The 24,367-nt window shown below is 42.9% G+C and overlaps 1 protein-coding gene across 3 annotated transcripts; it reads left to right on the forward strand.

The window, feature by feature from the left end:
- The first annotated feature begins 109 nt into the window (after window positions 1–109).
- COA8 (cytochrome c oxidase assembly factor 8) lies at window positions 110–18,065 on the forward strand. Of its 3 annotated transcripts, XM_066629409.1 has the most exons (6): window positions 110–289; window positions 2,056–2,253; window positions 3,133–3,196; window positions 3,674–3,764; window positions 6,448–6,569; window positions 17,344–18,065. In XM_066629409.1, exons 1-5 carry the CDS (start codon window positions 119–121, stop codon window positions 6,551–6,553), a joined length of 630 nt encoding a protein of 209 aa, XP_066485506.1. In that variant the 5' UTR covers window positions 110–118; the 3' UTR covers window positions 6,554–6,569; window positions 17,344–18,065. The 3 variants fall into 3 exon arrangements, with proteins under 3 accessions (XP_066485506.1, XP_066485514.1, XP_066485499.1); XM_066629417.1 differs by lacking the exon at window positions 6,448–6,569; XM_066629402.1 differs by lacking the exon at window positions 17,344–18,065 and having other exon boundaries at window positions 6,448–8,356.
- Window positions 18,066–24,367: the final 6,302 nt, after the last annotated feature.

Below are 24,367 nucleotides of genomic sequence, written 5' to 3' on the forward strand. Positions count from 1 at the left end.
GGTGGGCCGCCGCCGGCAGGCTACTGCGCATGCGCAAGATAGAGATTACCTCAGCAGGCTTCTGCGCATGCGTAAAATAGAGAGTGAGGACTCGAGCCGCGCTAGCAGGCTTCTGCGCATGCGCAAGGCACAGATGGCCACAGCTGTGTTCAACCGCCTCCCCTCAGGCGGGCGCGCTGGGCTTGGGTGGTGCCACCGCGGCTGGTCCTGCTCGCCTTCTGCGGGGGGGTTCCCGCACGCTGGAGGGACGGAGAGTGGGCGTGTGCCCTCGCCGCCCCCTGGAAGCCGGGTAATGGGAGGGCCGGAGGGTGAGAGAGCAGGCAGAAGAAGGCAGCTCTTTGACCAGGATATCATTGGTCCTTGGAACACCCTGCCACATGTCATTGGTCCTTGGAACTTCCTGCCACTGGATGGGGGGGTTGGCATTTGTCCTGGGTGCTTTTAAAAGGGGACTAGACAGATCTATGGAGGAAAGCCCCATCACAGGTGACCCAGCACCTCATTGATCTGTGGAACTCCCTGCCACTGGATGTGGGGTTGGCATCTGCCCTGGATGCCTTTAAAAGGGTTTCTATGGAGCAAAAGCACCAGCACTTTCTAACCCAGCATGTCATTAGTCTGTGGAACTACCTGCCACTGGATGTCCTCTGCCAACTCAACTAGCAGCTGGGAGGTACTGATTCAGAGGGCTACAACGCACAGCTTGATGACAGCGCCTTGCAAAGTGGTGTCCTCTTCTATTTGGCAGGGAGAGAGCAATTGTCCCTCTTCACCCCAGCCCAGTTTCTGTTCCAGTGGCTGTCGTTGGTGTCGTGTCTGCATCTCTGTTTAGATTGTATGTCCTTTGGGGCAGGAACCATTATTTATGGATTCATTTTCTGTGTCAGCAGGATTGAAAACTACTTTTGGTTGAAAAGCGGTATCTAATTATTATTATTAACCCCTGGGGGCTGGGGATAAGAATAGGCCCTCAGTTTGGCTGTACTTGTCGCAAGAGGCGACTAAACAGCCACCGGGTAGATGGGACTCGTCAGCCTGGGAAGGCAGCTCATCTGAGAGAAGGAAAACTCTGATCCCAAACCTCCACTGTCTTGTGGCTACATCCAGTTATGGAAAAGGCTTCAGGAGTCAACCTCAAGGCAAAATCCGGAGCCGGAGTCCCTGAGGCAGTTCATGACTGAAAACAGTCATGTTCTGGCAACTCCTGCGACGCCGCTGGAACCAACCGTATTGGCCTCTGCCTTTCTGTTGGACCATTTCAGCGACGTGGAGAGGGGGGATTTGCTGCATGGGTAACAGCCTATCCTCCATACCTACTTTACCCAGGCTTCGTGCACTGGAGAGGACACTCTGTTCCAGAACCACAATTCAGAGCGTGACACCATAGTCTTCCGAGACTGAAGGATGCCAATTGTATTGTATTAACAGTATTTATATACTGCTTTTCAACTAAAAGTTCACAAAGTGGTTTACAGAGAAAAATCAAATAACTGATGGTTCCCTGTCCCAAAAGGCCTCACAATCTAAAAAGATGCAAAAGAACACCAGCAAACAGCCCCTAGAAAAGACACTGCTGGTGTGAGGTGGGCCAGTTACTCTCCCCCTGCTAAAAAGAGGAGCACCCACTTGAAAAAGTGCCTCTTACCCAATTAGAAGGGGTAAGTATCCTTAATAATAATAATATAAATATCCTTAATAATAATGTCAGCAGAGTTAGACCAGACATAAGAAAATATTTCTTTACCCAGCATGTTGTTACTCTGTGGAACCCCTTGCCACAGGATGTGGTTATGGCATCTGACCTGGATACCTCTTAAAGGGGATTGGACAGATCAGAACATAAGAAGAGCTGTGCTTGATCAGGCCAAAGGCTCATCTAGTCCAGCTTCCTGTATCTCCCAGTGTCTCACCAGATGCCTCAGGAAGCACACAAGACAAAAATCAGGAGGTTGCACGTACACATCATGGCTTGTAATGTGATGGATTTTTCCTCCAGAAATTGGTCCAATCCTCTTTTAAATGCATCTAGGCCCCAACTGCTTTGTTTCCCCCAAGGCTTCAGGTTTTCATCCTCCTGCACATTCTTGCCATGACTGGATTGGTCCTCCTGATCGATGTTCCAACCTTCGACCAGTGAAGTTTTATATTCCTAAGCATGAATCCTCTTCAGAACGAAGACTTAGATTGCTTAGACAAGAAACTCAAGCTTGGAATCAGCATTTCTGGGCAAACCAGAATGTATCCTTTCGAAAGGTGAGCATGTAGGGGAAGAACAAAGCCACCAGGTGGTGCTGGGATTAAGAGTTTGCAATGGGAATTGTTGAGAAGAGCTGTCTGTTAGTTTTTCTGCAGTTGTCATGTAGTGTAACTTTAAGGCCCAATTGAGGGTGCTCTAGTTTTCATTCTTGTACATACTTAGCTGGGAGCAAGTGTCATTAAGCTAAACGGGACCTCTGAGTAGTCATGCACCGGATTGCACTGTTCATCAGCTATTTTGTGTAAGGAATGGGTTGTAGGCTAATTAGCTTGGATCCAAAGAACAGTGAGCTGGTCTTTATAAAAGAGAAGATCCTGCTTTTTTATTGTGACTCTACTGCAGTATTATTATGTTTATTCTATTTGTTGTTTGTTGTGTTTATCTGGTTTGTTTTATTGTAAGGTATTTTGGACTCCATTTTTGGGGTGGTGGAAAAATGTTATAAATTTCCTGAAATAATTCTAATGGTTTAGTACAGTACTGTTCCACAAAGTTTTTGTGAGTGCCAGTGGAAAACGTCTTGTGGTGCAGAACCACAGCATATCAGGAATTGCATTGCAATATGAGTAAGATGGTGAGAAGGTGCAACCAGTAGCATACAGACTCCAGTGGGCCATAAAAAGGGTTTGAAAATAACCTTGAGCAAAGCCTTCTACAAGAGCTTGCCCAAACAGAGGATTTGCCATCACTTTCAGTTGCTCTACTAAGTTGGAAACAGTCCTCCCATGTGCAGAAGTTGCTTTTTGTTAGCAGAAAAATTCCTTTGGATCCAAGCCTGAAAAAGCATCTGAAATCATATATGGGAAAGATGGAAATCATGCCAATCAAATATGCTAAAAACCTCTATATTATAAGATGTCTCAATCCTATTTTAGGAAAAAGAAGAATTTGTTTGTGCCAGATTGAAAGCCAAAGGTCTAGAACTAAGAGATGAAAAAGGTTAGTCATATCATTGTACTTGTATTTCACTGTAATTTCTCCAAGGCAAGTTTCAAATTAGCTTTGGATTTTTAGTTTTATGCAATGTAGCAGAGCACATGCTTGTATTACATCTGTAGTGCTTCACAAAATGCATCTGTTCATATTTTTGGTACAGAATATGGTTTGGGTTAGTATTTGGTTTGACCTTCACACTGTAAAGCCTCTGTCACTCTGGCCTTGGTAGACTTGTGATTCTTCAAGTAGTGTGACCCCAGTCTGCATAGGGCTTCTTACACACAGAGAAAGAAGGCTGAAAGATTGTGAATTGCGCACGGTCATAGAAGAAGCCCTTAGCAAAAGTGAGACTGCAGCCACAGACTCCTAGGTTCATGTCCAATTGTATATTAGTTGTTCATGCATGCAAGAGATTGTGTTTAAATTCATGTAGAGGCAGGATTAAAATGTTTTGCTAACTTGGAATTTTTTTCCCATTAGGCCAGAAAGCAATACTGACTCCAGAAGAAATGGCTGAATTTTACAAAGTTTTTTTAAGGAAAAACTTCAAAAAGCATCTGCACTATAACAGGTGAGAACATTTATTTATTAAAATATTTTGATGATCTGTTCCAGAAATGTAAAAGCAGTTTACATTTCACAAACCACAATAATATCAGACATTGGCAAAACAGCCACAGAAGATTCAACCTACCTGACAACCTACCATGCCCTTTTTGAAGGACGATAGAGAGGAAACTTCTTAAACTGTTGCTATGAAATCTTGGTTACTGCCCCCTGGGCTTGTCCTATAGAAAGCAGGTTGACTGACTAGACCTCAGCTTGTAAGTGGGCTCATGCAGGAAGAGATACTCCTTGAATATCCCCTTTTTCTCCTTAATGGACCTTTTATGCAGCATTTTAAAATGTTTGTTTATATCATGCCTTTCCCATTCCAAAGCAAATGCCCAAGGTAGCTAACAAAGTTTTATAGTCAAGTACAAAGTATAGCAACAGGTAAAAACAACAGATAAGGCATTAAAAATATTAATTTTTACATTACGCAGTGGAACATAACCAAAACAGAGCAAAAGCTAACAATTATTGGATCCATGGGTCCAGGAGGCAGTAGTATTTGAGAGGCATAGAGGGCAAATATCCATTCAGTAATAAAATGCCAGATGAAACAGGTATGTTTTTGCCCTCGCCGAAGAGCCACGAGAATGGGAGTAGTCCTCAGTTTCCCTGGGAGGGAATTCCATAGTTGTGGCGCCACTACAGAAAAGGCTTGCCCCCAAGCTGCCACCCCTCTCACTTGGGGCAAAGGCTGCACACATAGAAGAGCCCCTTCAGATGACCTAAGAGGGTGGGCTGGAATGTATGGAAGGAGGTGTCTTTCAGATAGCCTGGACCCAGACCATGGAGGACCTTAAAGGTTAGAACTAGCACCTTGATTTGGGACCGGAAGTGAATGGGCAGCCAATGTAGCTGCTGAAGCAGTGGTCCAGCCAAGACATATTTTCTGGCCCTCATAACCACTCAAGCCTCCACATTCTGCACTAATTGCAGTTTTACAGGAACATAATTATTATAATCATTTTTTGGAGTGAATGGAATGTATTTTTACAATTATAGAAATTAACACCCAGGTCTTGTATGTATTTATGTAGAAGTGAGTCCAGTTAATGTCACATGAATTGATTTTGGAGTAAAAGTATTTATGAGTGTAGGCATATACTCAGGGGTAGGCAAACTTCAGGGTTGTGGATTCCACTTTGTTTTCTACTGGAACCCCACAGTTCAGCAAACTGAATCATGTGCAAAGTAGGGAGCAAAGCCTAATGTAAAATGCCTCAAACTTGTCTGGAGCTTGTTGCCTATTGTACTACTTGTTGCCTATTGTACTCTGTGTGTACAATAGGCAACCTGTATGGTGAGGACAACCTGTATGTAGAAATACGGATCTGAATCAGAGTTACTGCAGATCAGAGATTGTAACACAAAACTCTTAAACTGATCATCATTGCTGCACAAAGACCTGGTCAAAGTTAATCAATTAATGCTCCTTTTTTATAAGTGCGGAATGCTTAGACTTAGATTTAAGCAATTTCCATAAGGCCAGCCATGGCATATATGTATGTTTGTTACATATGTGAGAATGGGCGATGGCCGAATCCCAAAGGATCTCCTCTATGGAGAACTTGTGCAGGGAAAGCGCCCTACAGGTAGACCACAGCTGCGCTACAAGGATATCTGCAAGAGGGATCTGAAAGCCTTAGGAATGAACCTCAACAAGTGGGAAACCCTGGCCTCTGAGCGTTCTGCTTGGAGGCAGGCTGTGCAGCATGGCCTCTCCCAGTTTGAAGAGACACTTGGCCAACAGACTGAGGCAAAGAGGCAGAGAAGGAAGGCCCATAGCCAGGGAGACAGACCAGGGGCACACTACACTTGCTCCCAGTGTGGAAGGGATTGTCACTCCCAAATTGGCCTTTTCAGCCACACTAGACGCTGTGCCAGAACCACCATTCAGAGCGCGATACCATAGTCTTTTGAGACTGAAGGTTGCCAACAACAATTGTTAAATGGAGTCAGAAACCCCATTAGATTCCAGTAGATTCCAAGTTCTCATCTACCCACTTTGGACCTAAATGATGGCAGGCCTGCCTATCTAGTTTGCATCTGAACTCAAGCCAAAAGATCAATCTAGATTTGTTGGGCAAGGTTCCTTAAGAATCAGAATGTTTGCTTCATCACAATTTATTATTTATATTGTGCCTATTATACCTAAGTGCCATAAAAAATTAAAAAGGCATAGTCCTCTTCATAGGCCCACCATCTAATAAGGCAAACACATGAAGAAAGCTTTGGGAGGAAGGGAAAAACACCAAATACCAGTCAGAGACAAATAAGTGTATGGTGAAGGGTGTTGTTTTTTTTCCCCTGACATATAAACACAGTATTAAATTGTTGATATATTCTTTCGCTGTATTTGATTGATTAATATAGAAGCTGCATGCATGGATGTGTGCCTGCTTTCATAAACACTTTTGTTCATGTATCATGCATACAGTATTGTGACTTGGTTTGTTTTGAGCATAATATTGAATACCTGCAGAAATGTTTTGAGACAATTTTGGATTTAATTAGGTGAAGAAAAACTGTAGCTCAGGACAAGTTTTTTCAAAACGTTGTTTTCTTGCTGTGTCTTACTAACATTTTTCAGAATGGCTAATGGTGTGGTTTTGCTGCTATGTCTCCCTGGTTCTGAAATGTAGGGACTGGTACAAACGGAATTTTACCATCACCTTATTCATGGGACAAGTGGCACTTGAGAGAGTATGGAAAAGACTGGGATTTAAAAAGACAAAAACTGAAAACTAGCAGGTCACACCACCAGGTATATTTCATAGAAGGCTTTGCTACTACTGAATTTAAATTACAGCTATGGCTGTTTCTTGGATAATTATATTGGAAGCGACCTGAATGAAAGCTGAGATGGTTATTCCTCTACATAGACACTGTTTCTGGTCACAGCACCCAATATTTTCTACTACTGTATTTGAAAGACACCATAATATGAGAACTGTCTAATGGCAACATTATCTCAGGTGTGGAGGATCTGTCTCTGTTCCAGCATATTAAAAGCTATCTTGCTCTGCTAGCTGACGTTGGTGTTCCACTCTGGCTGTATTTTCTGTAAGGAGAGAAGCACACAAAAGCTACACTACCAGTATCTCTTGGGGGGGGGGGAATGGTTTTGTGGTATGTAGTATTTTATAACCAAAGATGTATGGTATAAATGAAGACATAAGTGCAAAAACACAATTTTTAACAGTGAGTATAGTTCTGTTAAGTATCCTAACAGAATACAAAATTTGTTCTAAGTAACTTTATTACATTTGATAGGGCTTGCATATATTATTTATTTTGAATTGATTTATAATATGACTACATCATAGAATCTTCTTGGCACTCTTGGAAATCTTGTAAGCCAAGTAAATACTCTTTTACCAATGCTTAGATCATATTTTTATGTCTGATTTATTTTTATTTCCTTGTATTCCCAATTGTTGTTCACCCTGCTCCCAGGGCGGAACAGAATGATTGTAACTGCTCTGAGCTGTAAGAGTGTATGTAAGCATCAGTTCAGTTTGCTAATTAAATTTAGATTAACCTTTGGTCACAGTAGCATTTGTCCCATGTTTCTAGAAAGGCAACACTCCAAAAAGTGTTCTTTGTATTAGGAGTAACGAAAGTTGTTGCTCTGTTCGTCAGCTGATTTATGTACATTGTTCTGTTTGGTGAACATTGTAAATCAAGTTAGAATCTTACCCGGCCTGTCTGTTAGACTGTGCCTAGATACAGCAGTAATGTTCTTTTTAAACAACATTTCAATTTGCATTTGTTTCCCACTAGCACATGGAAGGATATACACCTTTTGCAGGGAATTTGGGCATTTATATACCGGTCAACCCTCGGCATCTGCGGAGGTTCCATTTCCAGAACTCCCACAGATGCAGAAAACTGTGAATAGTGAAATCTGCTTTTTAAAAATGTGTCCCTTTAAATCATGGTTTAAAACCACTTTTCTTACCATTGTAGAGCAGCAGAGTGGCAGGCAGGCAGTCTCAGGGGATTAGAACAGCTATATTCGGGTTGTGCCAAGGCAAGCAACCCCCTCCCTTGGCCTTTTAGCTCAAAAGAATGCAACACACAAGTGATTAAATAGTTCCACATTGCATTCTGGATGCCAGGGGTGAAGGGAGGGGTCACAACCTTGGTGCGACCTGGAAATAGCTGTTCTGATCCCCTGTGACTGCTTGTCTGCCATGCTAAAATGGTAAGAAAATTTGATAGCATTTAAAATGTTCTATATAGTGTGGCATTTTTGTGCCAATATAGTTTGTTAAATGCAATTTATAGACTTGCACCTATCGAACTTCCATAAAGCAGTAGTTTTTAATCATCCCTGACAGGAACTAGAGTGGAAACATCATTCCCTAAGTTTACGGAATGAACATCAACCCACATTTCCTTTTTTTCTCCATCATTATATTTTTGTGCAAGAAGGGAAAGCATCAAATTGTATTTAAGAGAGCTGCATAAGTTAGGAAGCAAGATGAAATGAGATAAAATAACAATGAATCTTGAATGTATAAAGACTTAAAGTTAGAAAATTTGTTAAATTCCATTAATAAAACAATTAAATTAAGAATTGTGTTGTCATTTTATGGAACTCTTAGTTATCAGGGTTACCTATTACAGCATCTCTGGAATTTTGAAAGAGCGTAAGGTGATTAAGAGCCCAATCATGTGCTCGGCGGCACGGAATGTTTGCGAGCCTCACCACTGGGCTCCAGCTCATGCTAGCCCAGTGCTGAGCTAGCGCGGGGCGGTTGCCCAGCTTCCGCGGCTCAGTGGTCTCCTGGATCTCCGAGCCATGGCACGGTAGGTGGGGGCGGGGACGCGGGCAGTGAGGAGGCGTTCCGGGGAGGGGGGAGGCTGGCAGCAGGCGGAGAGAGGGCAGGGAAGAGGCGCGCCAGGGAGGCGTGGCGCGGGGAGGGGGGCAGGCTGGAGGCATGCAGGGAGGGAGGGAGGTGGGTCTGCAGAGCTCTGCTCCATGGAATCCAAGGCACTCTGGGACGGCTCCGTGCCCTACAGAAGTGCCTTTACCTTTACCATTGCAGGGCTGCTTACCTTACTTGGGAGAAGGGGATGAAAATCCCCTTCTCCCAAGGCGCCTCCCGCGGTAGTACAGGGTGTGCAGGATCCTGCGGCAGCCGTTCACAGTGCTGCCAAGCCTGGGCGCCCTCGGCAGCTCAGGATTGGGCTGTTAGGCATTGCTCCTAATATTGATGATAAAATGATGAATACTGTGTAAGTGAAAGTGTTTCTCTTTGTATTTATTTAGTCTTAATTTCATTAATCCACTAGGAACAGAGCTTTTTCAGCAGTGATATCAGCCTTGTGGCATCTTCTCCCTGGATAGGTTTGCCAGGCCAAAACACTATCTTAAGTGTCAGTTTAATATCAGACCTCCATAAAGCCTTGGAGCTAGATCTGTAACTTCCAATCTTAATGGTGCCGCAACCCACCTCCTCTTCCATGGTGTGTTGCGATGCTCCTGGTTGCAGGGGAGACCTTTTCTCGGTCATGCCAAGCTGGTGACCCACTCTATTGGCCTCCACAGGCCCATAGAAGCTTCTGAAAGCCATTTCCAGTTTGCCTCCAAAAACTGGAAGTTGTGTCTGAAAACCTGAAGTGTCTTTTAGAGTCTTCTACCAGCCATTCTGAGACCTGCAGAGGCCTGTAGGGTGGATTGCTGGCCCAGCGTGATCCGGAAGAAGCCTCTGTGGCCACCCAATGTTTTTGAAATGGCTCCTATTTGGGGCCATTCAAGGGAAAGGGCCCAGCCCATAGCCCTCCTTGCATGGGCTTATGACCCACACTTTGGGAAAGGCTGGGCTAGATTGATACTGCTTTTAGTGTTGGTTTCAAGTAAATCATAGTTTTAACACTTGTGTGTCTGATTTATTGGCTCAGTAGGACCTGCTGTTGTGACCCTGTTTTTCCCTGCTGCTACTATTTGTTTTAAATTTGATCATTGTTTTAAGTATTGATAGACACTGTGAGTTCTCACTAAAGATAAAGTGGAATATACATTTTTTGAATGCATGAACGGAGCTTCTGATGATGATTGTTCACCCTCCCCCAAAATTTACTGTATTCCATTTTTTTTTTCTGCTATCACAGCTATTGTCAACATATATACAGGTTGAACCTTGGTATCCGTGGGGGATCAGTAACCAGATCAGTAACCCACCACCTGCGGATACCAAAACCCACAAATAATTAAATCCATGGGTTGCAGTCCAATAGGGCCTCTGGACGCAGCAGGAGCCATTCTAAGGCCCATAGAGGCCTCACGTGCCCTCCAGAAGCATTGCAAGGGCACTTCTGGTTTTCACGAAAATTGGAAGTGTCTTTTAAATACCTCTGGGGGGCTTTCTGAGGCCCACAGAGGCTGCGCATGGCCTCTACAGGTATCAGAAAGCCTTCTGGGATTGAATGGAGAACACATCTGGGCACGTCTAGCTCAGGTCTAGACTTCCACCACAGGTTCAGAACCAGTGGTGAGTTAAATCCATCGATCCTGAATCCACGGACTAGGAGGCTGGACCTGTATTTCAGTTCAAGCTAACAGCTGCATCTAGTGCCTTTGCCCTAAATGCTGGCAACATTTCATTGATGGATCCCCTTCGGAAGCTGCCTGGTGTTTTGTGTCCCAGGATCTTTTCTTAGTTTTATCTATTTCCATACAGAAAACAACGAAGGAAGGCTTGTATAACTTCCACAACAAAGGGTTACTTTATTACATGTGGGCTTCAGTGATACCTGTAAAAATTCAGGAAAAATAGAAAAACTCAAAGGAGAAATAGATGGTACTGTGACATCAGAGTTGCTGACATTGCAACTGAATACATGGGTCTGCCAAGCTAGACTTGGATGAATATTTACAATTTATCTGAATTATCAGGAAGTTATCAACACATTTGAATTATCAACATATTCATACAAAATGTCCATCTTGTGCATTGAATATGGCTTTTAGAAAAGCAATAATCCACCACTATCAAAGGACAGGCTATTGCAGTTTGCACCAAATGAAGATTTCAAGCTGATAGAGGTGACCCTGTTCAGAATCCAACACAATATTAGAGCTTGAGGCACTAAATCTAAGCAGGAGGGCTACCCATTTCTGTTTCAAAATGGAAGGACATTATCCATTTAAAAGTTAAGCACCTTAAAGTCCCAGTGATTTTAAGTATTTTAAAAATTTTAAGATTTTAAAAATAAAGCATATTTTTATCTCTATCATTAAAATTCATGGGACTTTAAAATGCCTGATGTAGGGCCCAATCCTCTCCAACTTTCCAGCGCTGATACAGTCATGCCAATGGGGTGTGTGCTGTATCCTGCAGTGGAGGGCAGCAGTCACAGAGTTCTCTTCAAGATAAGGGAACATTTGTTCACTTACCTCAGGGCTGCATTGTGGCTGCATCTGTTTTGGAAAGTTGGATAGGATTGGATAGGCTGGGACATGCCCAAGATTTACAATATTGGATAATGCAGATCTACCTGACCAGAATTTAGATTTACCAAATATATCTTTTTGATATGGATGTTTGTACTGATACATTGTCTCCAGATCTCTTTCATACATTTAGATCTTTTCACCTTTACTGTAAATCACTGATACATAATTTATTGCAAGATGGATAAATTATCCCAAAGCAAAATGTGTAGAAATAGTGCCATGAATTATTAAAGTAATCCTTTTGGAATGATGACTCACCGAAACCATCCTAACGTATAAAGATAATTATTCTTCCTCTGTGCAGCAAAGAACTTCTTCCAACTCAATTTTTTCATAAGCATAAGATAACACACTGTTTAATAATTATTGGTGTCTACATTACAATTACTTTAATAAGTCATACATCAAAGGATTTGTGAAAAAAGACTTCCTCATGGATTTTTCAAAATAATTTTGCAGCTGCTGTGCAGCTGTAATAGTCATCTACACCAGGGGTGCCCAAACCCTGGCCCTGGGGCCATTTGCGGCCCTCGAGGACTACCAATGCGGCCCTCAGGGAGCCCCCAGTCTCCAATGAGCCTCTGGCCCTAAGGAGATTTGATGGAGCCCGCACTGGCTCGACGCAACTGCTTTCAACGTGAGGGCAACTGTTTGAACTCTCGTGCGAGCTGTGGAATGAGGGCTTCCTCCACTGCTCTCTGTTTCACATCTGTGATGCAGCAGTGGCAGCGAAGGAAAGGTTGGCCTTGCTTTGTGCCAGGCCTTTTATAGGCCTTGAGCTATTGCAAGACCTTCATTCGTTCATATAAGTTCATCTTTAATATATTCATTTATGTAAACTTATGTAAATTTATTCAAATTTTAAATGTAAATTAATTCTTTTTTTCCCTGGCCCCCAACACAATGTCAGAGAGATGATGTGGCCCTCCTGCCAAAAACTTTGGACACCCCTGATCTACACCAAAAGAAACTTTGACATTGACTGTCCACAGAGGTAACAAAAATGCAGATTTGATTTCCAGCAGGGCTTTAAATAACCCTCTTTGTAAGGGGGGAAAAACCCCACAACCAATTATCTCTAAGGTGTCTGTTCTAAATGATGGTGACTCTTTTTACAATGCTACAATAAAGCAGTTATTTTAGTAATGGTTAAATTGTTTGTAAATCTAGCTGGTTTCTGCTGTGATGAGAAATGGTTATTGCATTTCCATTGCGTTTTTATTTCCTAGTATTCATTAGATTGCTCCATTGAAGTATTCATTTCACTGGAATAAAGGAGGAGCAGAGGGAATGAAGAGGCCGATTAAGGCTTAACTAAAGGCTCTTATGAATGTGTCTGTTATTGCAACTCCCTTATTACAGAATGTTTGTTTATATACCCGAGACCATCAAACTCTGTAAAAAGTAAAGTAAGTTTTTCTAGGTGTGGACCTCAACAGGTGGGAAACCCTGGCCTCTGAGCGGCCCACTTGGAGGCAGGCTGTGCAGCATGGCCTTTCCCAGTTTGAAGAGACACTTGGCCAACAGACTGAGGCAAAGAGGCAAAGAAGGAAGGCCCATAACCAGGGAGACAGACCAGGGACAGACTGCACTTGCTCCTGGTGTGGAAGGGACTGTCACTCCCGAATTGGCCTTTTCAGCCACAGTAGACGCTGTTCCAGAATCACCTTTCAGAGCACGATACCATAGTCTTTCGAGACATGATGACATTATTTCCAATATATATTACCCTCTTATTCTTCATTATCTCTTTTCCCACTTTGTAATGCTTAGAGGTTCAGGATGCTCTGCTTAATGCTTAATGGTAATGCTTAATGGTTCAGGATGTGGACTCATCTCCCTGCATTACAATCTCTGCACATGAACTGGAGGTTGTCCATGACTTTGTGTACCTTGGCTCAACGATCTCCGACACTCTTTCTCTTGATACCGAGCTAAACAAATGCATCGGTAAAGCAGCTACCACGTTTTCCAGACTCACAAAGAGAGTCTGGTCCAACAAGAAGCTGACGGAACATATCAAGATCCAGGTCTACAGAGCTTGCGTCCTGAGTACACTTCTGTACTGCAGCGAGTCATGGACTCTTCGCTCACAACAGGAGAGGAAACTGAACGCTTTCCACGTGTGCTGCCTCCAACACATTCTCGGCATCACCTGGCAGGACAAAGTTCCAAACAACACAGTCCTGGAACATGTATGCACTGCTGAAACAGAGACGCCTGCGTTGGCTCGGTCATGTCGTGAGAATGGATGATGGCCGGATCCCAAAGGATCTCCTCTATGGAGAAGGAGAAAGGAAGGAAAGTGTGCAAGGAAAGCGCCCTACAGGTACACCACAGCTGCGATACAAGGACATCTGCAAGAGGGATCTGAAGGCCTTAGGAGTGGACCTCAACAAGTGGGAAACCCTGGCCTCTGAGCGGCCCGCTTGGAGGCAGGCTGTGCAGCATGGCCTTTCCCAGTTTGAAGAGACACTTGGCCAACAGTCTGAGGCAAAGAGGCAAAGAAGGAAGGCCCATAGCCAGGGAGACAGACCAGGGACAGATTGCACTTGGCCCGGTGTGGAAGGGATTGTCACTCCCGAATCGGCCTTTTCAGCCACACTAGACGCTGTTCCAGAACCACCTTTCAGAGCGTGATACCATAGTCTTTCGAGACTGAAGGTTGCCAACAACAATGCTTAGAGAAAAAAACCTACTTTCTGAAAAATAGGGGGAGGGGAGTGGTCTGATCCAGCACTTAACAGTTTATGGTATAGTATCTCAGCAGGATTAAGCAATGAACAGCATGAGGCCTGGTCCCACCAGGAGCACAGTGCTATAAGCATTTAACAGCACTGGCCATTTTCCAGCTTAAAAAGCCTGTGGGGAACGTTAATTAGGATAGAAAGAAAAATGTTTCTCCAATTCAAAGTAATTCAAAGAATTTTTAAGCCATAAAGGAGTCAGACCCCATAAGAAGAATGAACACAGCTAATGTTGGGAGTGGGCCAGGTCAGTGGGGGAGCCATCAGACTGATCCCTGCAACCCAGTGCACACCTTCTTGAGGTGGTGCATACCTCTCATGCAAGAGGAGAAGGATGCTGCTGCCTCTCCTGCACTCCCTATGATTGAGTGGGTTTCCTCTCAGAGGATCTCCCCCACCCCAAGACTAGACAGTGTTAGCATATTCTTTTCTACCCCTCCCGTAAGCAAATGGCAGGGGAGGAATGGTTTCTTTACTGCTCACCCTCTGGAGATCAGCAAGGGGTTAGCCCCAACATCAGCAATCAGTGCTGTAACTGTGGTTCAAGACTGTAAGGTTCAGACAGGGTGACCAGATACAGTGGAGGACACAATGCCTATACCTTTAACCATTGTATAGCAGAGTGAATTTTGGCAGGTGCAATTTTTTAAACCCTTCCATGCTGAGCTGCACCTGCCAAAATTCACTCTTCTATACAATGGTTAAAGGTTTAGACACTGTGTCCTTCGTAGATGGTCACCCTGTGTTCAGGGCCAGGTGTGCAGGATGATACATATGTAGATCCAGAGCTTAGCAGTTTTGCACTATTGTGCTATGGTGGGGGGGGGGAATTTTGCACTCATTTTTTATTTCCCCCCAGCCTACAATTCCTTACAGGCTTGCCACTTTTGTTGTGTGTGTGTACAGGCAGTCGGTGTGTTCATGCATACTGAATGGTACTGTATCTATTTTTGTAAAAGAATGTCCTCATTGTCTGACTTTACCTTGTGAATTTGTCAGAGCTGGACTAGCCACTGGCAGGAGTAAAAATAGTCCATGTTTAGTCCCACATGACAAAAGAGGAGATTTCCTGGCATAAACCCAACATATCCATGAAGCCTAAAGCAGATGGTCCACAAAACATTGTTTCAGGAGGGGGTGGGGAGCAGTCACAAAAGATTATTTCCACCAGACTGAGTTTATACCACTTGCATAGCTGTTGGACAACAGCCAGCTGAAACTTTAAGCTTTGTTTTGCTTTAGCCAATATTTGTTGCCCAGATTTTGACTGCATTTATGTCTACCAACATTAGAACAGATGTTTATCATAGATGGTGCAATTCTATGCATGGCTACTCAGAAGTAAGTTCTGCTGAGTTTAATGAAACTTACTCATAGCTATGTGCATATAGGATTGCAGCCTAGAGAGGAGGAGGAGCCAACAGTGGAACAGACATGCCCCCAGGAGCTCCTGGGAGACTGTTTTCCCCCAAATACTGCAGGTCTGAAGAGGACCTGAAGATCTTTGTTAGGAGAGACAAGATCCTCATCGGTGCAGGTATCTGGGAAACTGAAAGCCCGACCCGGGGGTGTGTGTGTGGGGGGCTTTCAGATAAATCTAACCGTTTGTGACAGTATTGGGGGAGGTGCAGTAATCTGCAATCAAGCTACTGGGTCCGTGCTGAGATGCCATATGGAGGAAGAAAAAAAAGCATGAAGTGTAAAGTTTAAGCTGGAAATTTAAGATAAGTAAGTGTTAATATTGTCCCTGGCTCTGATTGACTGATTTGGCTAAAAGCCCTGGATATATTGGAGGCGTTAACAAGAGACTTTTTAAGGCGGTTGAAAGTGCTCTTCTTCTCTGTCGTGGAATAAATTGGTGGTGGATTATAATTACAGCTATAATTTGGGTGTAAACTAAAATCCAGAATTATTCTTGGACATAATTGGATATAAATACAATTCTCATTAGATTTGAAAGAGCTTTGTTTTCTCTGCACCAGAGACGGTGAGACTGTTTTCTTGCGTTTTGTTTCTCTCTCCGTTAACTGCACTGGACTGTTATCTGCAAGAGGTATGTAAGAAATTCGGATGGCAGAGTAGTAATGACATGGTGGAAGAAAGGATAATAATACGTTGTGGACATCTAGTGGACTAGAGAGCAATTGCAAAATGGATTCTGTTCCAGAAATGTCGATACAGAAAATCTTGATTAATACGGAGAGATTGCTTGTTATGGAGCGACAACAGCTGAGCTGGTCCTCGCAGATTCAAGCCAGTCTGGAGACTCTTTCCCAACAGATAAATGTATGTAAGGAACAATTGGAAGATGTGAAGAAACAAGCAGAAGATAAACAAGCGAGCGAAAAAGCAGACAAGGAGGAAAATCAACAGGATGATCAACAGGACATGTGAAGGACGTCAGACCACACTCCTTAACGGCCGTGTAATCTCTTTATTACTTTCAGGGTGATCAAGTGGCCATAAACCCTTATGGTCACTTGGCACCCGCAGGTCTGTCCAAGACTGGTTGCCAAATAGCTCTTAAACCGCAGAGCTTGCAATCCTGGTAGCCAGGTCAAATTTGGGGAACCTTCCCCTGAGTCGTACCCCAGCCCCCCAGGGTACACCCCAGACACACTGGATTGCCTCTCACAACCAGTCCCTGTGGCTTCTCCAATCCCAATAATCCAGTCAGTTGTAATAAGTAGGATTTATTGAATAAATGTTTAAAGCATAGTTATACAGACAGCACTGCATCAGTCAAAAGTTTAGGAATTTAGAGAAAAGCACACCAATACAATACAACACCCAGCCTAATAAAACAATAACAACTAACTCCTAACTCTAACTATCACTCACCAAAGTTTTAGCTTTCCAAAGTCCAATCTGACCCAACTTGCTGCAGACAAGTTGGGTCGCTCTTGCCAAGGATCTCAGGCCCCCTCAGCCAGAGACAAAGTTAGAACACAGAAACTCTTCTCCCTCACCTTTATAGGTCTCCTGACCCATCCACCAATCGGAACTCGGTTCCAGTCGAAAATTCGAGAGGTGGACGTGCCACAAGCCATCTTACTCATGGTGGAATCCCCCCTCCCAACCTGAGACATTCACAGCTGAACGCTGTTGTTAATCAAGTTGGCCTTGAAGCCCACTTGGTAGCTTGGTACGATATCAGAGGGCCCTGTGAAGCAGCCTCCTCCACAGTTCTCCCAAGCCTGGTATGCACTAATTGGAAGTTGGTTACAGCTGGGGCCTGGCACTTGGGCCTAACAGCATGGCTACAAGCAGGCACTTTCCTTGTTCAGATGTTACCTGGCCATTAAATTTTCCCTTTTTTGTCACAGGATGAAGAAGAGGCGCTGATGGAGATCAAGAAAGATAAGATGGACAGAGTAACAGGAGTGCACAAATCACAAACTTTGTTGGAACAAGAAGGAGAAAATATATCCCAGTTAACTGGAAGAATGAACACACCCTATATAAGAAAGTGTGGATCTATCAGATTCTGTTATAGAGATAAATTATTAAAGATATTACAGGAGAAAAAATGGAAAGTAAGAAACAAAAAGAACCCTGGGGGGTAATCTGAGGGTTAAAGAAAATTGGAGGATTTATTCAGCTAATAACAATGGACCAAATTTTTTTGAAGAAAAAAAAAAGAATACGTATGAAATTGATAAATATGAATTAGAATGTATTAAAAAAAATATAGCTGGTAATGTAAACATGGGGAAGAATTGTTTTATATGTGGTTATTATGTCAAAGAAAAAAAGTGTAATTAGATTGGAGTTGAAATAGCTGAGGTGGTAATTTTGGTAATTAGATTATTTTGTTTTAATATTAATGAGCAACTGAAGTTAGTTTACGCTTGGTAGAAAGTGAATATTTAGAAAATATAGTATAGGGCATTAGGGAAAATTTATTGTATATTATATAAATAAATGGATAAATCAATGAGAGGTAGAAATAGATGAGTAAGTAGATTAGGAGATAATAGTATAATTAATTAGTAATGGTATATGGTATTTAGCACTCCTAAATGTATGTTATATGTTTGTATGTTTGTGTGTGTTAATAAAAAAAAAATTTTTTTTTAAAGGATTGCAGCCTAAATGTGTTGCCTGTAATATTTTGCAACAAAAATATATTGGGAATTTAGACATCAGGATGGTTCATCATTCCTCTTTTCCTGCTCCCAGTTTTGCTTTGATGCTACATATACAGTGGACTGCTCGTTTAGATCAAGACTTCTTGCCTGATTTTGAGGGGCAGTTAGGTGTTCATGTGACATTTCACTGGCGTCTCCAAGAAATTACATAAAATAAAAACTTGGCTTAGTCTGCAATCCTATCCTCACTTTCCTGGGAGTAAGTTCCATTGAACACAATAGGACTTACTTCTGAATAGACCTGCTTAGGATTGTGCCCTTAGTTTATAAGATTTTTCCATCATAAGTAACCACCGTCCATTGACAATTATTTTCCATATTAACTACATCAGCTGAGCTAAAATTAAGAACAAAATATAAAATAATCCTCTTGAACCAGATCAAGGTCTATGTAGTCCAGAATGTTATTTCCCACAGGTACCACTTGGAAACTTAAAAGCAAGAGAAGAAGAGTTCCCTGCAGCTGATATTCAAAGTCAGAGAACCTGGAGGTAGTCCATAACTGACATGGACTAATGACTAATAGCCACTGACCTCCCATGACTTTGCCCTATACTATTAAAAGCATCCAAACTAGTGGCCATCAGCACATCTTGTGGTCATGAATCCCATATGTTATGTGCCGTGTGAAGAATTCCCTGCATCTCTATCCTGCCAGTCAGTTTCATTACATGACTCCTATAACTGTGAGACAGAGAGAACAACTATGGGCGCAGTCCTAACCCCTTATGTCAGTGCTTTCCAACACTGACATAAGGGCAATGCAGCTCTGAGGTAAGGGAACAAACATTCCCTTACTTTGAGGAGGCCTCCGTAAGTGACACCCAACTGCAAGATGCAGCACACATCCCATTGGTGCCGCTATGCCAGTGCTGGAAAGCACTGACATAAGGGGTTAGGATTGCACCCTTAGTCTGGTTTTGCTACATACAATTCCTATAAAGCAGCTCCTCTGGTCTCTTGTTTAGTAGCTGCACTCACATGCAAGTCCCAGAGGGGTAGGGGACAGTACACAGGCTCTTGGCCAGGCCTACAAGCTCATTGACAGGAGAAAAAAGTTGAGCCTAAATTGTGGATCAAGCTTAAGGATATTTGTACTAACGTACTTCCTAGTTAGCAGTTTGGGGGTGTCCAGATTGTTTAAGATCATATTGGATTTACTGACTCCAATCAGAAGCATTTTCAGAACTGGACTAGCAACATTCTGTTTCTGAACAGTGAACTGCTGCCCTAGAGCCACCTATAGAACCGGGGGGGGGGGGGAAGAGAGAGGCGAGAGCTCACTTGTACACGGCACTGACTAGAGTTTGTAATTTGAAAATCAGAGAAAAGTATGCCATCCTTTATGACATGCTCTCTCAGAAACTACAAGTCCCAAAATTTGCATTAATATAAGGCTGCAATTCTATACACATTTCTCTGGATGTAAGTTCCATTAAACTCAATGGGGCTTACTCCTGAGCAGACATGCATAGGAAAATACTGTTAAACGCTTTTCTATCAACAGCATCCAAAGGAAGAATATAAATATCAGAATAAAATAAACAATAGGATACCTCTTAAGGGCACAATCCTAACCCCTTATGTCGTGCTTTCCAGCACTGACGTAAGGGCAATGCAGCTCTGAGTAAGGGAACAAACATTCCCTTACTTTGAGGAGGCCTTCCTGAGTGACACCCAACTGCAGGAGGCAGCACATAGGATTGCGCCCTAAGAGATCTTTAGCTCCTGCTGCCGTTACTTCTGGGCAGCCATGAGAAGACAACAAGGTCTGACTTAGCAAGAGGGAGAGACAAGTACCCAAATAATGTGGGGCATTGAGATCTGAGAAACAATGGAAGGAGCCAGTGCTGCTAGTAGGATTTATAGTCTCCATAACATAGGAGTATAAATGAGGTCTCAGGTGAATGACAGTGCATAAACAAACTGACGCTAAATCCTTGGGGGCAGAGAAGAGCATCTAAATGGCGCTTGTCACTCGTGTGTGATTAATATGCAATATCTGCTGTAGTGTCATGGCTGGCTAGACAAGTAAGTCAGCCAGAAATGTAATGAGCTTAAACAAAGGATACTTAAAAAAAAAACACCCTAAAGGACACCAATCAATCTTTCTATTTTTCCCAAGCTGCTAAAGCACTGTTTCTCAAACTGTGGGTCAGGACCCACTAGGTGGGTCATGAGTCAATTTCAGGCAGGTCCCCATTCATTTCAATATTTTATAGTATATTAGACTTGATGCCAACATGGTATATGACTGCATTTGGAGAGATCTGTACTTTTAACAGGCTACAATGTATATGCTTTTTATAATGGTAGTCAATGGGGTTTACTTCTGGGTAAGGGTGGATAGGATTGCAGCCTAGGATTGTTAAAAAAATTTTCCTGCTTAATGACATCACCTCCCACCATGACATCACTTCCAGGTTAATGACATCACTTCTGGTGGGTCCTGACAGATTGTCATTCTAAAAAGTGGGTCCTGGGCTAAAAAGTTTGAGAACCACTGTGCTGAAGTATTTTGTGGAGTGGGAGATGGAGACTGTGCAGCAAGGTTATACCAAGTCTAGAGAAGAGAACTGATGCTTGAGCACAGGTCATATGAGCAAAAATCTTTCCAACATGGACATTGAAGCTAAAGGACAAAAGGGAGGTTAGAAAAAAAGATTTGAAACAGCCTTGCTGTAGTTTTGCGCTGATATTCAGTTGTAATCTGGTTTAGTATGTCTGTGGATTCATCAAGAAAAAGCATAGGGTTGGGGGTAAAGAAGCCACCATGCTCTTGATAACAAGTTTGAGAAACTACTAGTTTCAGTTTCAGTACCTTTATTGGCATACAATTACAACACATTGAGAACATTCATACATAAAAAGCTAAGGGAAGCCAACATAGCAGACTACAAATGACACCAAAAACCAAGCACTTCAGAGAGTAGGGGCACGCTTCAAATTGATCACCACAATTTGTGAAATAAATTTAGCTATCTGAAAAACAATGTCTGAATCAGTGGTGGTTAGTAAGAATTGCAATATAGCAAAATCCTCAGCAAGGGAGTTAAGGTAAAATTGGAGAGCTGGACATTTCCTTCTGGCCTCATTATGAAGTGGACAGTGAAAAAGAAGGTGGTCTAATGTTTCTACAGCTCGCTGAGGACAGGGACAGATTCTTTCCTGAAAAGGGATGCCATTAAATCTACCCCAAAGAACAGAAGATGGAATAGAATTACAACGGGCCATAGAAAAGGCCCTTCTAATTTTTGGGCATTCCAAAATATTAAGATAGTTGGGAATTTCGCCTACTTTAACTGGTAAGTGATAGTATAAAGGTGAACAAGTTTTGTTGGCAGCAAATAAAATATTGGAAGAATCAATGTCCAAGAGTCTCGCTTTAATGAGCCTGAAAGCCTCGGCTTGTGACAGATGACCAAGTAAGTCAGGCTCAACTCCCAATTGTTTTATTTTTGCACTCCAAGGTTTATCAGAGAAGTAAGGGTCATCAAGGAGGTGATATAGGAGAGTGTTAGGGTCAGTTTTGTAGAGAATTTTGAGCCAGAATTTAATCGCTGTAATCCACGCCAGTGTTTCAAGGTGGATTTGGCCTGATTCAATACAGAGCACCTCATACAACACACACCGGGGCAAACCCAGTGTGCTTCTTAAGAAAGCTGATTGAATCTGCTCTAATGAATTATTGAATGACCTAATCCAAAGCGGAACCCCGTATAAAATTTGGGGGGAGCATTTCGCATTAAAGACCTTCAACACCGGCGGGATATACGAGCTACCTTTACTATGAAAGAAGCTGACAGTGGCTTGCGAAGAGGCTTTAGCAAGAGAAAGCCATATAACAATGGGACGTCCATGCTAGATTATGCGAAAAGAGAATGCCCAGATATTTAAATGTTTTAACCTGTTCTATAATTTGACCATTGAATCTCCAAACACTTGGACTCCAAGATCTTCCAAAAACTATAATTTTAGATTTGGTATAGTTAATTTGTAACTTGTTAGCGCAGAAAAATTCAATACACTTTCTAATGATGTTTGAGCCCCAGGCTAGTGCGGGATAAAATAACGGCATCATCAGCGTAAAATTGGGACCTGCAAATCCCCCAATCTAGGGGGGGTGAGTGTCAACAGTAGCCAGGGAAGGAGAGAAACTACTAGAGCAGGGGTGCCCAAACCCCGGCCCTGGGGCCACTTGCAGCCCTCAAGGCCTCTCAATGCGGCCCTCAGGGAGCTCCCAGTCTCCAATGAGCCTCTGGCCCTCCGATGATTTGTTGGAGCCCACACTGGCCGGATTCAACTGCTCTCAGTGTGAGGGCAACTGTTTGACCTCTCGGTGAGCTATGGGATGAGGGCTCCCTCCACTGCTTGCTGTTTCACATCTGTGATGCAGTAGCGGCAGAAAAGGAAAGGCCAGCCTTGCTTTGTGCAAGGCCTTTTATAGGCCTTGAGCTATTGCAAGACCTTCATTCATTCATAGAAGTTCATCTTTAATATATTCATTTATGTAAACATATGTAAATTTATTCAAATTTGAAATGTAAATTAACCCCCCCCGGCCCCCGACACAGTGTCAGAGAGACAATGTGGCCCTCCTGCCAAAAACTTTGGACACCCCTGTGCTAGAGTCACAGAAGAAGATCCTTCAAAGTGGTGGCATTCATATGCTATGCACCTTCCATCTTTGCTAACATTCTGGAGGGATGAAGCCTCACCTGCTATGCCTGCACGTCACCTGGTCATGAGTCAGCAAGTACTCCCGGCAGGACTGCTGACAAGCTAATACTGTATATATAATGAGCAGTGGAGATGGGGATGGAAGGAGAGAACGTAATACATTCTGGGGGGTATGAAGGACATGAAGATGCATTTTTGTTACCTAATTTTGGTACACATTTTCAGCAGTGTGATGGTTGCTTGATCAGGTGGTTTGCCCCCTAATATTGGAATGCAGCTTGCAAGAAACACTTTCTTTTCTTGTTAGAAATGTTGGCTTCAGAGAGGTTGGCCGTGTTGCTGACTCTCTGTTGGCTGTTTGCTAGGAAAAATGATGCGGTGTAGTCTGCTGGATAAATGCTATTTGAGTTCAGCATGCTTTCTGAGCCAGAATTTCATTTTTTTAAGAAGACTTCCTATAAAAATAGAACTTTATTTAATTTCTAAGCTACAAGACTAAAATACTGCTGCTTATTCGGAAAGTCGATGCTTCCTGTGCTTATTTCTGTTCTTTGCTACCTGTCCTGTAGCAATCCCAAGGTCATCTTCCAAGGCAACAATGAAGAAGTCCCTTGTGGATCTCGGGTTGCACTGTCAGGCAGGTGTGAAGCAAAGGACCGAGGAGAAGATTTTAAAAATATATGCATGTCTACCATTATAAATAGTGTAAGGCTCTTCTAAATTGCTCATATTCAGGGCTCTTTGGCAGGTAAAATTGAAATAACAAACAGAAAACTGTGCAGTCCAAGAAACCCCTGACTTCTGCTCCCAAAATACATTATGCAAATGAAGAAATCATGCAACATATTTAAAGCAGCAATGTTTCATTGATTAATCAGTTTGATTCATGGATTAAAAATTAATCTGGAAGGCAGGTTCACTGTAGCATTCAGGGGAAGAGGGTGAATGGGGAAAAGAAGGTTACAGAAAATAGATAGCTGTCTATCTAAGACAAATAGATAGCTGTCTAAGGCCACACCTGGAGTATTGTGTCCAGTTCTGGTCACCACATCTCAAAAAAGACATAGTAGAAATGGAAAAGGTGCAAAAGAGAGCGACTAAGATGATTAGTCTTCCTTATGAGGGAAGGCTACGGCGTTTGGACCTCTTCAGCCTGAAAAAGAGACGCCTGAGGGGGGACATGATTGAGACATACAAAATTACGCAGGGGATGGACAGATGGGATAGAGAGATGTTCTTTACACTCTCACATAACACCAGAACCAGGGGACATCCACTAAAATTGAGTGTTGGGAGAGTTAGAACAGACAAAAGAAAATATTTCTTTACTCAGCATGTGGTTGGTCTGTGGAACTCCTTGCCACAGGATGTGGAGATGGCATCTGGCCTGGACGCCTTTAAGAGGGGATTGAACAAGTTTCTGGAGGAAAAATCCATTACGGGTTACAAGCCATGATATGTATGTGCAGCCTCCTGATTTTAGAAATGGGCTATGTCAGAATGCCAGATGCAAGGGAGG

The sequence above is a fragment of the Tiliqua scincoides genome, chromosome 1 (genome assembly GCF_035046505.1).
Source record: "Tiliqua scincoides isolate rTilSci1 chromosome 1, rTilSci1.hap2, whole genome shotgun sequence".
Taxonomy (NCBI): Eukaryota; Metazoa; Chordata; class Lepidosauria; order Squamata; family Scincidae; genus Tiliqua; species Tiliqua scincoides.

Bases quoted from the DNA above. Each gene is read 5' to 3' on its own strand.
- COA8 (XM_066629409.1), top strand. From the start codon at position 119: ATGCGCAAGGCACAGATGGCCACAGCTGTGTTCAACCGCCTCCCCTCA. The intron at 290-2,055 runs GTAATGGGAGGG...GTTTCCCCCAAG, and splicing joins CGCCGCCCCCTGGAAGCCGG to GCTTCAGGTTTTCATCCTCC. The intron at 3,765-6,447 runs GTGAGAACATTT...TCTGAAATGTAG, and splicing joins AAGCATCTGCACTATAACAG to GGACTGGTACAAACGGAATT.